This window comes from Carcharodon carcharias, chromosome 14 (genome assembly GCF_017639515.1).
Source record: "Carcharodon carcharias isolate sCarCar2 chromosome 14, sCarCar2.pri, whole genome shotgun sequence".
NCBI lineage: Eukaryota > Metazoa > Chordata > Chondrichthyes > Lamniformes > Lamnidae > Carcharodon > Carcharodon carcharias.
In genome coordinates this window covers 43652038-43664777 of record NC_054480.1, presented here as the reverse complement: position 1 = coordinate 43664777, position 12740 = coordinate 43652038, and the positions used below count along the sequence as shown (strand labels likewise).

The window sequence follows — 12740 nt, the reverse complement described above, 5'->3', positions numbered from 1 at the left end:
GTGCCCCCTGTGTCACCTGGAGGCTCCTCTCCCACAGTTTTGCCTCCCCCAGGTCCACCCTCTTCCCAGCCCTGTCCAACTTCCCCCATCGTCCCTCGCTGGGGATTATCGCAGTACCAGCAGTGGCCAATGCTCCTGCTTGGCGCTGCCAGTGTGCCGATCTGCTGGCTCCGATTGGCTGGCAACACTATGAGGCGGGACATCCTCCCATGGAGCTGTTTCCCGAAAATTAAAGTGGGGTGAGCTGACTACATTGGCCAGAATTTTACGTTCGTTGGTCGGACGGGCAGCCGATTGCTGCTGGTGAAACGGGCCGCGCCGCCATTTTCCGTGGGCGGGCCAATTAATGTCCGCACCGCGGCTTTGCGACTCCCGTGGTGAACAGTAAAATAATTGCAGGGGCGGGCGGCCTCAGACTGCCAGTTCCAATGGGGAGCCAACAGCCTGTATAAACAGTGGCCAGGCAGCCTGCTTGAAGCAGTGCACCATGGCCACTCAGAGATCAAGAAATATTGCATGGAGGGCAGAGGAGGAGGTGGAGGAGGAAGGGGGTCAGGCTGCAGGAGAGGCCAGCGAGGGGCACTGTGCACCCAGATTTTCAGATGCATGCATGGCTGTCCTCCTGCAAGAGATGGGAAACTGGCATCAGATTCTGTATCCTGAGGATGGGAGGAGGAGGGTCCCCATGTTACCAGCCAGGCGTGGGAGGAGATGGGCGAGGCTGTAAGTGCCCATGATGACGTCAGATGCACTGGCGCACAGTGCAGAAAACGATTCAATGATTTGCTGAGCTCCAGACGGGTGAGTACCATGTCTGTCTTGGCCATTTGACCCAGAAGGCAGCCTTAGCCTTTGACCCCCTTCCCACCATGTATGGCTGCCATTACTGCATAGGGCATCTGTCGCACACTGGGCAAATGGGTACTGACCATGCTTCAACCAGCCTTAGTGGTTGAGGAGAAGAAGGTTTCTCCCCGCAGCATATGTTGGTTTCTGTGGCATTTGAGTAGTTTGGGGGCAAGCTGCAGGGGAGGCTGCAAGGCACATACTCAGGACTCCAACACATGGTAATGAGCTGGTCCAAGAGGTGCCTCAAGGTCTTTTGGGCAAGTGCTACCTGCTGACATTGGCGCCGCACCTATTTGCTCCTCCTTGCCATGGGCGCTCGGACCCGTGTGCTATTCAAAGTGATGGATGCCAAATGTGTCCAAAGGGATCGTTGGAGGAGAGGGTTGGGACCAGCCGTACTATCTTCTGGGGACTGATCACTAGTAGTGTGAACAGGAGCCGCTGGAGGCCTCAGATGGCCCACTGTATTTGGGATGCAGTGTGCGTGTGCAGAGTACATGAGCGAGCTGCAGGCAAAAAGTAACCATGATGCCCAGGAGCGCCTGAGGACTGGAGGTGGGTTCGCCCTCCTCCAGCACCTCACACTCTTCAAGGAGCAGGCCATGGAGCTGGGCAGCAGGGGACGGCGAGGCTGGGGTCCAACGGCCAGGTATTTGAGGTCCACACTCTGTCTGCCTACCATCCAAACCACTGATGACTGCTGCAATCGTTAATACTGCAACAATGCTCATTCACAGACTGAGACATTCTGACTATTGGGTCACACAGGAGGGACCCTCGTCCCCTTGAGAAATAGTGTCTCCACCACCTTCCAAAGTCACCTTATCCCATTTGTGACCACTATCACCATGGTCTAACATGCCATTGGATTGCTGCTGCACAGCCAAAGAGTTATTCCAATCTAGGGTGTTTGGGACCTCCAGCACCCTTTCAGCCAGTGCGCCCCACGTTACTCTGTCCAAAAGGTCCTCAGCACCTCAGCTGTGAACCTCGTGGCACTCAACTTAAATAAATGCCACCACGTTTCTCATCCCTGCGCCAAGGGGAAACGTTGCCTTCTGGCCACCCGGTCTATGTCCCTCCTTACGGAATGAAGGAATAATATGACCTCTCAATCTCCTGAGTTCGGTGGAAAATGTCACAATTGTTTGAGATGTTTCCTCAGCCCCACAACTATCCAGGCAACAATGCATTCACATCAGGGACCCCTGCACTCTCTCCACTCCTATGGTTCATAACACACCATGTGGCATTCATGAGGCCAGCTAACCAGCCAGTTTGCATGTACTTTTAATGCTTGGGGCCTGACTTGACTCATTTGGACCTCACCAATGTTCTTCTTTTAAGGGTCTTTAAGACTTATGAGGCTGAGGGGGAAAGGGATGAAAGGTTGAAGTGAATGAACGCTAACTGATGCACTGTCCTTGTTGTTAATTTCAGTATTACCACCAATGCGACCCGCACCTCGACACCGCAGCCCCCACTCCACACTTGAGGGGCAACATGTGCAACTTGTGGCACATCATTTCAGCCAGCCAGGCACCAGCGCAGACACACACACCTCAGTGGGTACTTTACTGTCGGCTAGTGTCCCGGGTCACAGTGGAGAGGGCACATCACGATCGCTGGAGGAGATGGTAGGGGCAGAGAGTGCCGATGGCTCCAGCAGCCAGAGGGCTGCAGGGGATGAGGCACATGCTGAGTCCGGCACTGATGACGTGCCTCTGGAGTTGTCCCCATTGCAGCAGCTGCAGGAAAGGCAGCAGGAAGTGCATTTGCATCTGGCAGGGATGCATGAGGGAATGGTTCAGTTGCTCTCTGCGACGAAGGAGTCTAGGCAGAGCGCAGTTGAAGATTCCGCCCTCAGGGCAGAGCTTCAGGATTCCTTCAATGAGAGATTGGCGACTCTCATAGAGAGGAGCTTCCACCAAATGGATCAAAATATGATTGGGATACGCTCTGACCTGCAAGCCCACTCAGCGGTACTGGCCACAGGTGGTCTTTCCCATTGTGGGAGATGTTGTGGACACCAAGCGCCAGCACTAGGTGCCCATGCATCTGCGGTGAGCAGGGAGGTAGTTTTGGACCTAACGTCGGTGCAGTAGCTGCCTGTCATCGCTGTGAGCTCCTCTCATGGTGCTCCGGATGAGGGCAGCAGCTCCTCCACCCCTCTACCAGTCAATGTTTCTTCCATTGAGGCTGTGACCAGGAACTGGCCACTCCCTCCCAGGCGGGGCCATCACAGGCTCCACGGGCCAGAGGGCACCCACCAAGGTCATCAAGGCCAGTTGGACACCTGAGTCAGCAGGCTGTCTCAAAAGCCACTCCGAGCGATGGGGCGTAGCACCCGGAAACGTAAGCATAAGACACCTTAGGCACTCCCTGGGTACGTCACTGGTGATTTTGTGTTGGCCTTTGAATAGGGACCCCTTTTTGTAACATTGTTGAATAATCATGTATGCTTTAATTTTGGACACAATAAAGTCCACCTTTGTTACCATGGCTGAGCGTCTTTTCATTGTGGTGCTTTTTTCATTTTCACATAATTATCATGAGTGCTTGAGTGGACATTGATGTTTCTGTACCAAGGCCTTATGTGCAGCTGATCAGGTGGAAGATGTAGCACCTAAGTGCCACATGTGGAAGTTCCAGGCAATGCTGCTCCTGCTGATTCATGTGTGTGGAGCTAGCCGAAGGTTCTTTGGATTAAATTGGCCCGGGTGTCCCTGCCTCCTTGGTGTAAGCGCGGGTTGTCATTGTGCCTCTCATCATCGCCCTGTGCTTCCTCATCCTCTGAGGCACTGCTGGATTCATCATGTGCAGCCTCATCCAGGGTGTCAAGGTCTTCAGCGTCAATTTCATCCTCCCTTTCCAGCACAAGATTGTGCAGGGCGCAGCAGACTATCATGATCAGAGAGACGCGATCTGGGGAGTACTGGAGTGCACCCCAAGTGGTCAAGGCAACGGAAGCGCATCTTGAGAAGACGGATGGCTCTCTCCACCACAGCCCTTGTGGAGCCCTGGCTCCTATTGTACCGATGCTCAGCTTCTGTTCTTGGACAGCGGAGTGGCAACATGAGCTACCTTCTGAGGGGATAGCCCTCGTCACCCAGCAACCAACCATCCAGCCGAGCCGGAGCACTGAAGGTCCCTGGCACCTGGAAGTGTCTGAGGATGTAGGCGTCGTGGGAGCTGCCAGGGTTCCTTGCGCAGACATGTAGAATCAGCATCCTGTGAGCACATACTATCTGTACCTTCATGGAATGGAAGCCCTTCCTGTTGACAAAGGCACCGGGCTCACCTGCTGGCGCCTTGATGGCCACAAGTGTGCAGCCTATAGCACCCTGGACGCGGGGGAAGCCAGCAATGGTTGCGAAGCCTCTGGTTCGCTGTGCCTGACTTGCCTGGTCGCAGCGGAAGTGGATGAAGGTGGATACCCGTCTGAACAGAACATCTGTAACCTGCTTGATACAAGTGTGTACAGCTGATTGGGAGACACCGCAAAGATCACCCACCGAGCCCTGGAAGGAGCCAGAGGCATAGAAGTGGAGGGTAACTGTGAGCTTCAGAGCTGCTGGCATGAGGTGTCCTCCCACACTGTTAGGGGAGATCTCAGGGCCAATCATAGTTGACTGTCTCCCTTGAGTTGGAGCCTCCTTCGTCAATGCACCTCAGTCACACTGAGGTAGCTGCTTCGCCGCCTGTATACCCTGGCAGCAGGATAGTGGCGTCATCTGTGGCCCCTTCCGCCTTGGACAACCTCTTGGCCCTGCACCCCTTGTGCCTGTGCCTGGACATCCAAAGGTGGCTCCCCTGGAGGCTGATTGTCCACTCCTGGCCTCCTCCTTATTCTATCCCTCCCTTCTACCTCAGGGGAGCTGTCTCCACTGGAGAGGTCAGAACCCATACCCCCAGGCTAAATGCAGGCCTCTGGAAAGCTTCAAGGCCGAAAAAGAATGCTGTCTGCAGACTGGTTTCAAATTACACAAAAACCTCTTGGACATCGATGAGAACTACTAACAATCACACAGGTATGTTTTAAACACTTTCATCAATTATAACTTCATGTAAAACATGAACAACCCCTCTGAGTCCACATATCCCAACATTGCAAAAGTTTTCTTAAATAATCTCCTACCTGCCTTCCCGTTAGGCCCGTGTGCCGACATGAATTCGCACGGGCCCCTCAAAATTGGACACAATTGGCAAGCTTAGGGCCTTAACCAACCCTTCAACTAATGGCGGGCGAACTGAGCACACCCGCCCGGCAGCTGGAAAATTCCGCCCACTGGGTTGGACTTGCCCCTGAAATTTACACCGCAGTGTGGGGAGCCCACCTTTAGCACAAATTCCAACCCCATCTCCACATCAATTCCAAACCCAGCCTCTAGAATAATTTCTTCAGCAACCCCCGTGCGTCAATCCCCAAATCATCCAAAGTTCCGTATCCTGACTGTCCCACACACTCTTCACCCCTATCTTTCAGAAGCTCCAGTAGCTGTGATTCCTAAAGAGTTGATTTCAAAATGCTCCCACTCATATCAAATTTTTCCATAATTTTGCTCAACCCTGAAGATCTCATAGTCATAGTCATTGAGGTCTACAGCATGGAAAAGGCCCTTCAGCCCATCGAGTCTGTGCTGGTCAAACAAGTACCTAACTATTCTAAACCCAATCACCTCCTGTTTCCGCATAGGTCCTCTGCTCTTCTAACACCTTGTTTCCTTCCATTGTGTTTTGCCATTCAGCCACCATAATCTTGTTCTCTGGAACTTCCTGCTTCCAGTCACCTTGCCACCTACTTCCAAAAATCTCTTCAAAATCCTTCTGTCTGCCATCTTTGTTCCCCTCCATAACCTACTTTATTCTTCTCTTTTCGCCTCGTTGTTGTCTACTGTTTTATAATAAAGGAAGACTTGTATTTATATAGTGCCTTTCACAACTCAGGACATTTCAAAGCACTTTACAGTTAATGAAGCATTAAAAATGCAGCAGCCAATCGCACAGCAAACTCCCACAAACAGCAATGATCATGACCATATAATCTACTGTTGATTAAGGGATGAATATTAGCCAGGGCGCTGGGGACAACTCCCCTGCTCTTCAAAATAGTGCCATGGGATCTTTCACATCCACCTGAGGGAGCAGGCAAGGCCTCGGTTTAACGTTTCATCTGAAAGGCAGTAAGACTAACAGTGCACTCATTCAGTGCAGCAAGCTGGACTGTCAGCTTTGATTTTTTTGGAGGGACTTGAGCAAAAGCTAATTGAAACTCCCTCCTGCATAAAAGTGCAAATAGTTATACAACTATGTTTGTAGCTACATTCTTAAAAAGGAGAGAAAGTATGTTCAAGTTGAGCAAAACTGGATTAATCTATAGAAAGGGCAACACCTGAGAGTGTTTTAGGTATGTCTTTAGGCCTTTGACATCCCAGGCAGTGCAAATAGCCTTTGGAATGATGAAGTGGTTATATTAGGGGAGGGAAGCACCAATAAGGCAATTTGTGAGATATACGCTGTCTGACAGGGGTCGTAAGTTTTCCAATTAATGAATATATTGAATACAATAATCAGGCCACAACCAGGAAGTGGGTTTAGACTCTTGAGATATTGCATCACTGGTGCTGCAGTGCTGGAAGCCTGTCCCCAGCAAATTTAACAATAAAACAAGAACTGTCATCTGAATGATACCATTCAATCCTACTGTTTGATTCGGGGCTGGGAACAGACACAAGATGAATGTAACACGATAAGAATGTAACGAAGGTGACCTACGTAGCTGGAGAGTCAGTCAGTCTGTATTTGCAGTGCCTACGGAAGGGGAAATAGATACAACAAGCAGCGCGTCACTAACCTGCCCGGTCTGCGGGCCGGGATGAAGGTCAGAAACTGTCCAAAGACTCGGCCGGGGTGGGAACGCTGGGAGACGGGAAGAGGGGCTGCACTGTACCGCTTCACCTCCAGCCGCAGCTCCGTGGACACCGGCGCCGCCAACAGCTCATCCAGAGCAGTAAACACCAGGATAGGAGATGTACAATATCACCACCCAGTAGCCGAGATTAAGAAATCAGCTCACTTAGTGGGCGTCAAACCCTCAATATGAAAACCTAATAATGAGGCATAAGGACGTAAAATATAAAGGTCCAGACAGGACTGTCGCTGACTGTTTTATCTGGAAATATTAGGGATGAGGTTTATTATTACAAAGAGTGAAACCGCTTAAAACTCCATTGAAATAGGAGAGCTGGCTTCACCTTTAGATTGAAGAGCGTCAAAAGGTTACATTCTAAACGGAAACCAACGTGTCACAACAGTTACCCCCAAATTGTAATCCATCTCTAGTATTTCTCTTTCAGCTTGTAGCTTTAAGGTGGAGTATGTTAATATGTGACGACTATTTTCGTAAGTGTGATTGGCAGGAAAAAACTGACCAGTAAGGTGACCATCAAGCTGGTAAGGAGTTACATTTGACATTTGTACTTACAGGGTTCTGTAGGTTGGCCTTGTGTGTGTGTGTGTTTTAAGTGCAATAATACGCTACACTTAATAATCTTTAGAATGATGGATCTAAATGGAGTTGGTATATTTGGTGAGCGCTTTGGTATTTTCGGAGATGGCGTGTTTGGCCAGTTCCCCTGGTAGCATGAGGTGGATGGTGCTCTGGATCTCTCTGGCCCAGATGGTGTGGCGCTTGTTATAGTGAATGAGGTGCAGAGCCTCGAAGGCGATGCGCTCGAAAATGTCGACAACAAAGGAATTCATAACACTTAAGTGGAACTGCGAGGTTACAGCTGCCAGGAAAGAAAGAACGAACAGGCTGAGGATGTTTTTTCTGGAAAGGGAGGGTAGGGAGGGGGGTGCTAACCTGATAGAATTCTAAGCGTTTTATGGGATGTAGAAAAAGCGCTTCTATTTGTGGGGGAGTCATAAACTAGGAGACATGGATTTATGAGTGACCACCTAGACACCTTGAAAAAGAGAAAGATGTCTTGGTTTTAAAGTTCTCATCCTTGCCTTCATAGTCCTCCATAGCCTTGCCACTTACTATTTCTGTAATCTCCTCCAGCCCTACAACCCTCTGAAGATATATGCATTCTGCTAATTCTGACCTCTCGAGCATCCCTGATTTTAATTGTTCCATCATTGGTGTCCATGACCTCAGTGACCTTTAGCCTAAGCTCTGGAATTCCCTCCCTAAACCTCTCCACTGCTCTTCCTTGCTTTCCTCCTTTAAGTCACTCCCTGAAAGCTAACTCTTTGACCAAGCCGTTAGTCATCTGAACTAATATCTCCTTCCATAGTTCGATGCCATAGTTTGTTCTATAATGAGCTTGTGAGGCACCTTTATATATTTTATTAAAGGTGCTATATAAATAGTTGGAAAGAACTGAAGATTATGCCGATAGGGCTAGATGAAGTTATGTGGGAAGAGTGTCGTATGGAGCATGAACACTGGAACAGGCTGTGGTTTTGCCTTTTTTGTGATTTCCTTTCTACCCTACTTACAGTTAACAGTTTTTCAATATACCTGGGGTTGTCCTTGTGGAGTGCATTGAAATTTGGCAGCTATGATGTTGATAGAGGCTGCCAATTTGGAGTCACTTCATTAATATCTAGAATTTACAGCAGAGAAGCAGACCATATGTTCCAGTTAGGTGCAATACTAAAGGAGGGAGGAAGGGTGATGTTGTCTTCAGATGCTGTCTTTTGAATGAGATCTTAATGTGATGCCCTGTCTGTCCATTTAGTGGATTTAAAAGGAATTTGAAGAAAAGCAGGCAGTTCTCCCGGTCTGAAAAACTTGGGTAGTATCTGTAGTTAGTGTTATGGGTGCTGGTTTACATGAAAAGGGATGTCCTTGCTGCTGCTGACTGTCGGGTGCTGAATGCCATGTTGTTGAGGATGTTATTGTGGGTGTTATGTGCTATCACTGGAAGTGTATAGAATAGACTGATCATGATGCCAGGCACCATATAACGTTGATTTAATACTTGATCTGTCTTTTTCAATCTTGCTGCTCTAACCAACACCATCTTCTAAACATGCACAGCTGAACATGTGCTCAGTAGCATAAGGAATGCTATTTAGAGATATCATCTTCCAATTTTCAATTGCTGACCACTATCTACTGGCTCTGGCTGGGTTTGTGGAAGTATTGGGTTATTGGGAGCATTCAGAAAAATTGATAAAGTCCGCAGAGAGCGGTGCTGAAGATGAGAAGGTGGAACATGGAAACTTACTTCCAGTTATGGGGCCTGTAGTTGCAGTTCCCCTTGGGCTGAGCGTCAGAGGGACATCAAGCAAGAGCAACAAAGAATGTGGGCTGCTTGCAGATGAGGGCTCTCAGCAGAAGACTTTACCCATCTAGGATCTTCAGGGAGCACTTCTCTGACCTGCATCTATGCCAGGAGCAGTATTTTCAGTGACTGTGCTTCACTAAGGTGGTCGCAGAATTCTACCACCTCTTGGAGCCAGATCTACAGCACAGAGCAGAGCAAAGATGGTGCTGCCAGTGGCTGTCAGTGATTATGGCTCTGATTTTTCTTTTCACCAATAGATCCTTCCAGGCTAGAACAAGAGACACAGCAAATACCTCACAGTTCACCATCCATCGCTGCATCTGAGAAGTCACTTGAGGCTCTGTATGACAGGACATTTCATTGTCTTCTCTCAAAAAGGACAGAAACCTTGAGTGTGCATATGGTTTTGCCAGGATAGCAATCTTCCTTCCCCATGTTGCTGGGTGCCATCAACTGCATGTACGTGGTGTATGGACACTATGTGCCAATGCTGAGATATACTGAAACCACAAAGCGTACCACTCGCTTAATGTACAGTGGAGATGTGACCATGCCAAGTATATCATGCTGCTAAATGCCTACTATCCTGACAGCAATGATGATTTATTCATTCTGCTCTAATCTTTTATTTCAGCAATTTTCAGCCACCATGTTGAGCCAGAGGATGGCTGCTGGGTAATGACAGCTATCCGCTCTACACGTTGCTAATGATTTCCCTTTGCAACCCTACCAATTGTGACCAGCACTGATATATGCTGCAATCACTGATACAATAACAGCCATGCTGCAATGAGGAGTGTCACTGAGTAGACCATTGGGGAGCTGAAGCAGTGTCTTGCTGTGTAGACTGCTTGGGCAGAGTCCCTAAGTAGTTGTTGGAGTATGTGACCCAATTCATGGTGATCTTTTGCATCCTCCACAACCTGGCTGTCATGAGGAATGAAGCCTTTGACATCACAGGTTCAGCGAGCCTCTCAGGAGGAGGAAGAGGCAGCCAGTACATCCACATTCCAGACAGGCTGTCTGTGAGCAGATCGTTAGACTCTGATTTCCCCCGAGTGAAACCCAGATTCTTGTTGTTCAACAGCTCCCCACCTTACTATCTGTCTGTGATGGATCATCACATTGTCCTCATGGCCACAATCCTGAAACATAAGACACCACAAAAGAACCATTCCATACCAGCTTTACCCAGCAATACTTTCAATATTCCAGACAATCTCAATTAATGACCCTTGTGTATTCCTTTACTGCCTGTCTTACAGGTGCTTTTGCCTGGCCTAATGTTCCTCCGCAGTACTACCCCAGTGGCTGCAGCATAGCAGGTGGGAAGACTGCAGATGGCCTTGATGATGACCTTGAACAGCTCTGGGCCTTCAAGGCCTGGCTCATACACAACCATGGCAGAGGCAGCAGCAGTCTGGGCTGGCTGGCTGACAGGCAACAGCAAGGGCATTGATGGAGTAGCAGTGTTGGGAGCACGAATGCTGCCATCATGAGAGAGGAAAGCAGGTTCCTGTTCCAGAAAGCCAATGCTGCTCCTTCATGGCAGTACATACGAACATACAAATTAGAAGCAGGAATGGGCCACTCAGCCCATCAAGCCTGTTCCATTATTCCATAAGATCATGGCTGATCTGAATATAACCTCAGCCCCACATTCCTGCCTACCCCCGATAACCTTTTACCCCCTTGTTAATCAAGAATCTGTCTAGCTCTGCCTTTAAAATATTTAAAGATTCTGCTTCCACAGCCTTTTGAGGAAGAGAGTCCCAAAGGCTCTCAACCCTCAGAGAAAATTTCTCCTTATCTCGGTCTTAAACATGTGACCCCTTAACAGTGAAACTTAGTTTTAGATTGTCCCACAAGAGGAAACCACATCCACCCTGTCCAGCCTTCCTTCATAAGACAACCTGCCCATTTCCAGTATTAGTCTAGTAAACCTTCTCTGAACTGCTAATGCAATTATATCTTTCTTTAAATAAGGAGAGCAGTACTGTACACAATACAGTGATGTGGTCTCACCAATGCCCTGTACAACTGAAGCATAACATCCCTACTTTTGCAGTCAATTCTTCTCTCAATAAATAAGAACATTCTATTAGCTTTCCAAATTATCTACTGTACCTGTTTACTAACCTTTTGTGATTCATGCACGAGGACACCCAGATCCCTCTGAATCTCAGAGCTCTGCAATCTCTCACCATTTGGATAATAAGTTTCATCCTGCCTGCCAAAATGAACGATTTCACATTTGCCCACATTATACTCCATTTGCCAGATCTTTGCTCACTCATTTAACCTATCTTTGTCACTTTGTAGCCTCCTCACGTCCACTTCACATGCAAAGAGTTCATGATCTCAATCAGAGCTTTCACTACAGTACCCAGATATTAGGTGGCTTCTGCTTGGGCTGCAATTGAAGCAAAGATAATGGCCATCTGACATGGAATTATGTTTGGTAGGTGTTCTTGTGGAAGTTTTTTTTGTGGGAAAGCATGGGCTCCAAACTCTGTGCAAAATCCTGTTCCAAGTTGGTGCTGGACTCCATGCTCCTTGACAGTGACAGCAGGCATTCTAGTAGTCAATGTACCAAGCATATCTGTACATGCCCATCAGTCTTTTTCTATACACTGCTGCATCAAAGATCCCATCTGAATCTTCTGCAGCGAAACCTGTGTATAACCTCGTGCTCTGGGGAGCCAGAACCTGTGCTATCTCTTTCCTCTGGTTTGGCTGCAACCCGCTGGTGTCCAGTGACTCGGAACATGCAGGTTCTGCCTCAAAACTGCCCTCGAAATACACACTATGCCAGTACCTGAGCTGATGGCTGTGTGTCAGATTAGATAGTGCTTTTTCCTCCTGAATCTACTCCCTTTCGCCTCAGGCTGGCCAGATGGCAATTCTTGGCCATCTGAAAGCATAAATGCACAAGGACAGGGTCGTGATGCGGGAAGGGGAGTAAACAAGAGGTGCATGGTTATACCATCTGCAGTTTGGACATCATGACAGCTTGCAGGATAAAGGTGAAGTGGGATTTGAGAAGGTACACAAGGCAGGAACATACTGCCATCCTTTTGGCTTCCGTGGCACTGCTTACCATAACCTCTGTGACTGCTGCTCCTAACATTCCTAGCACTGTCTCATCCATAGTGGGTGAGCACATGCAACCATGCCTGACTTCTACCAGTTTTCTGCTGTGGTCTATTATGAACCACTTTGTCCTGCAAAGAGAAGCAAGTGTGTTTGTGAGTGGGTGTTTGAGTGATGTGCTGCCAAAGTTGAATATCTGACAGTGTTTGCAAGCTGCAAGATTTGAGTGTGCCACTTGCAGCAAGTTAAATGTGTTAGACTGATGTGCAGTGATGCGTGTGAAGGTTTTGAGTCATGTTTGATAATAAGTGTTGATGGATGAGTGAAGGGGACGTGGTGAATGGAGCATTGTTTGAGGCTGCTGGTGCAGTGGGTAGGACTTGGTGTGCAAGAATGCACTCACTGATCTTGCCTACTTGTGTAAGGCCATTGAACTTTTTGCAGTACTGCATCCTAGTCCTTAGTACAGATTGGTGGCATTAACCACCAAGACCACCT

The 12740-nt window shown here is 48.5% G+C and overlaps 1 protein-coding gene and 1 long non-coding RNA gene across 5 annotated transcripts in view; one reads left to right on the top strand and one right to left on the bottom strand.

The window, feature by feature from the left end:
* The window catches only part of ttpal (tocopherol (alpha) transfer protein-like), a 40296-nt gene extending 33425 nt beyond the window's left edge, over positions 1–6871 (bottom strand). For 2 of the 4 annotated variants that reach the window (XR_005945166.1, XM_041204985.1), the window contains exon 1: positions 5652–5728. Coding sequence is in view for 1 of the 4 variants with exons in the window: in XM_041204985.1 (XP_041060919.1) it covers positions 5652–5687 (36 nt within the window). In the remaining 3 variants the exon portion in view is untranslated. Of the gene's footprint in view, positions 1–5651; positions 5729–6624; positions 6674–6703 lie in introns of those variants that run through there. The other 2 variants (XM_041204986.1, XM_041204987.1) reach the window with 2 other exon arrangements.
* Positions 6872–7174: 303 nt separating this feature from the next.
* LOC121287124 overlaps positions 7175–12740 on the top strand; it is a 67312-nt gene continuing 61746 nt past the window's right edge. Inside the window, exon 1 of the long non-coding RNA XR_005945151.1 lies at positions 7175–7302. This is a non-coding gene — a long non-coding RNA (uncharacterized LOC121287124). The remainder of the gene's footprint in view (positions 7303–12740) is intronic.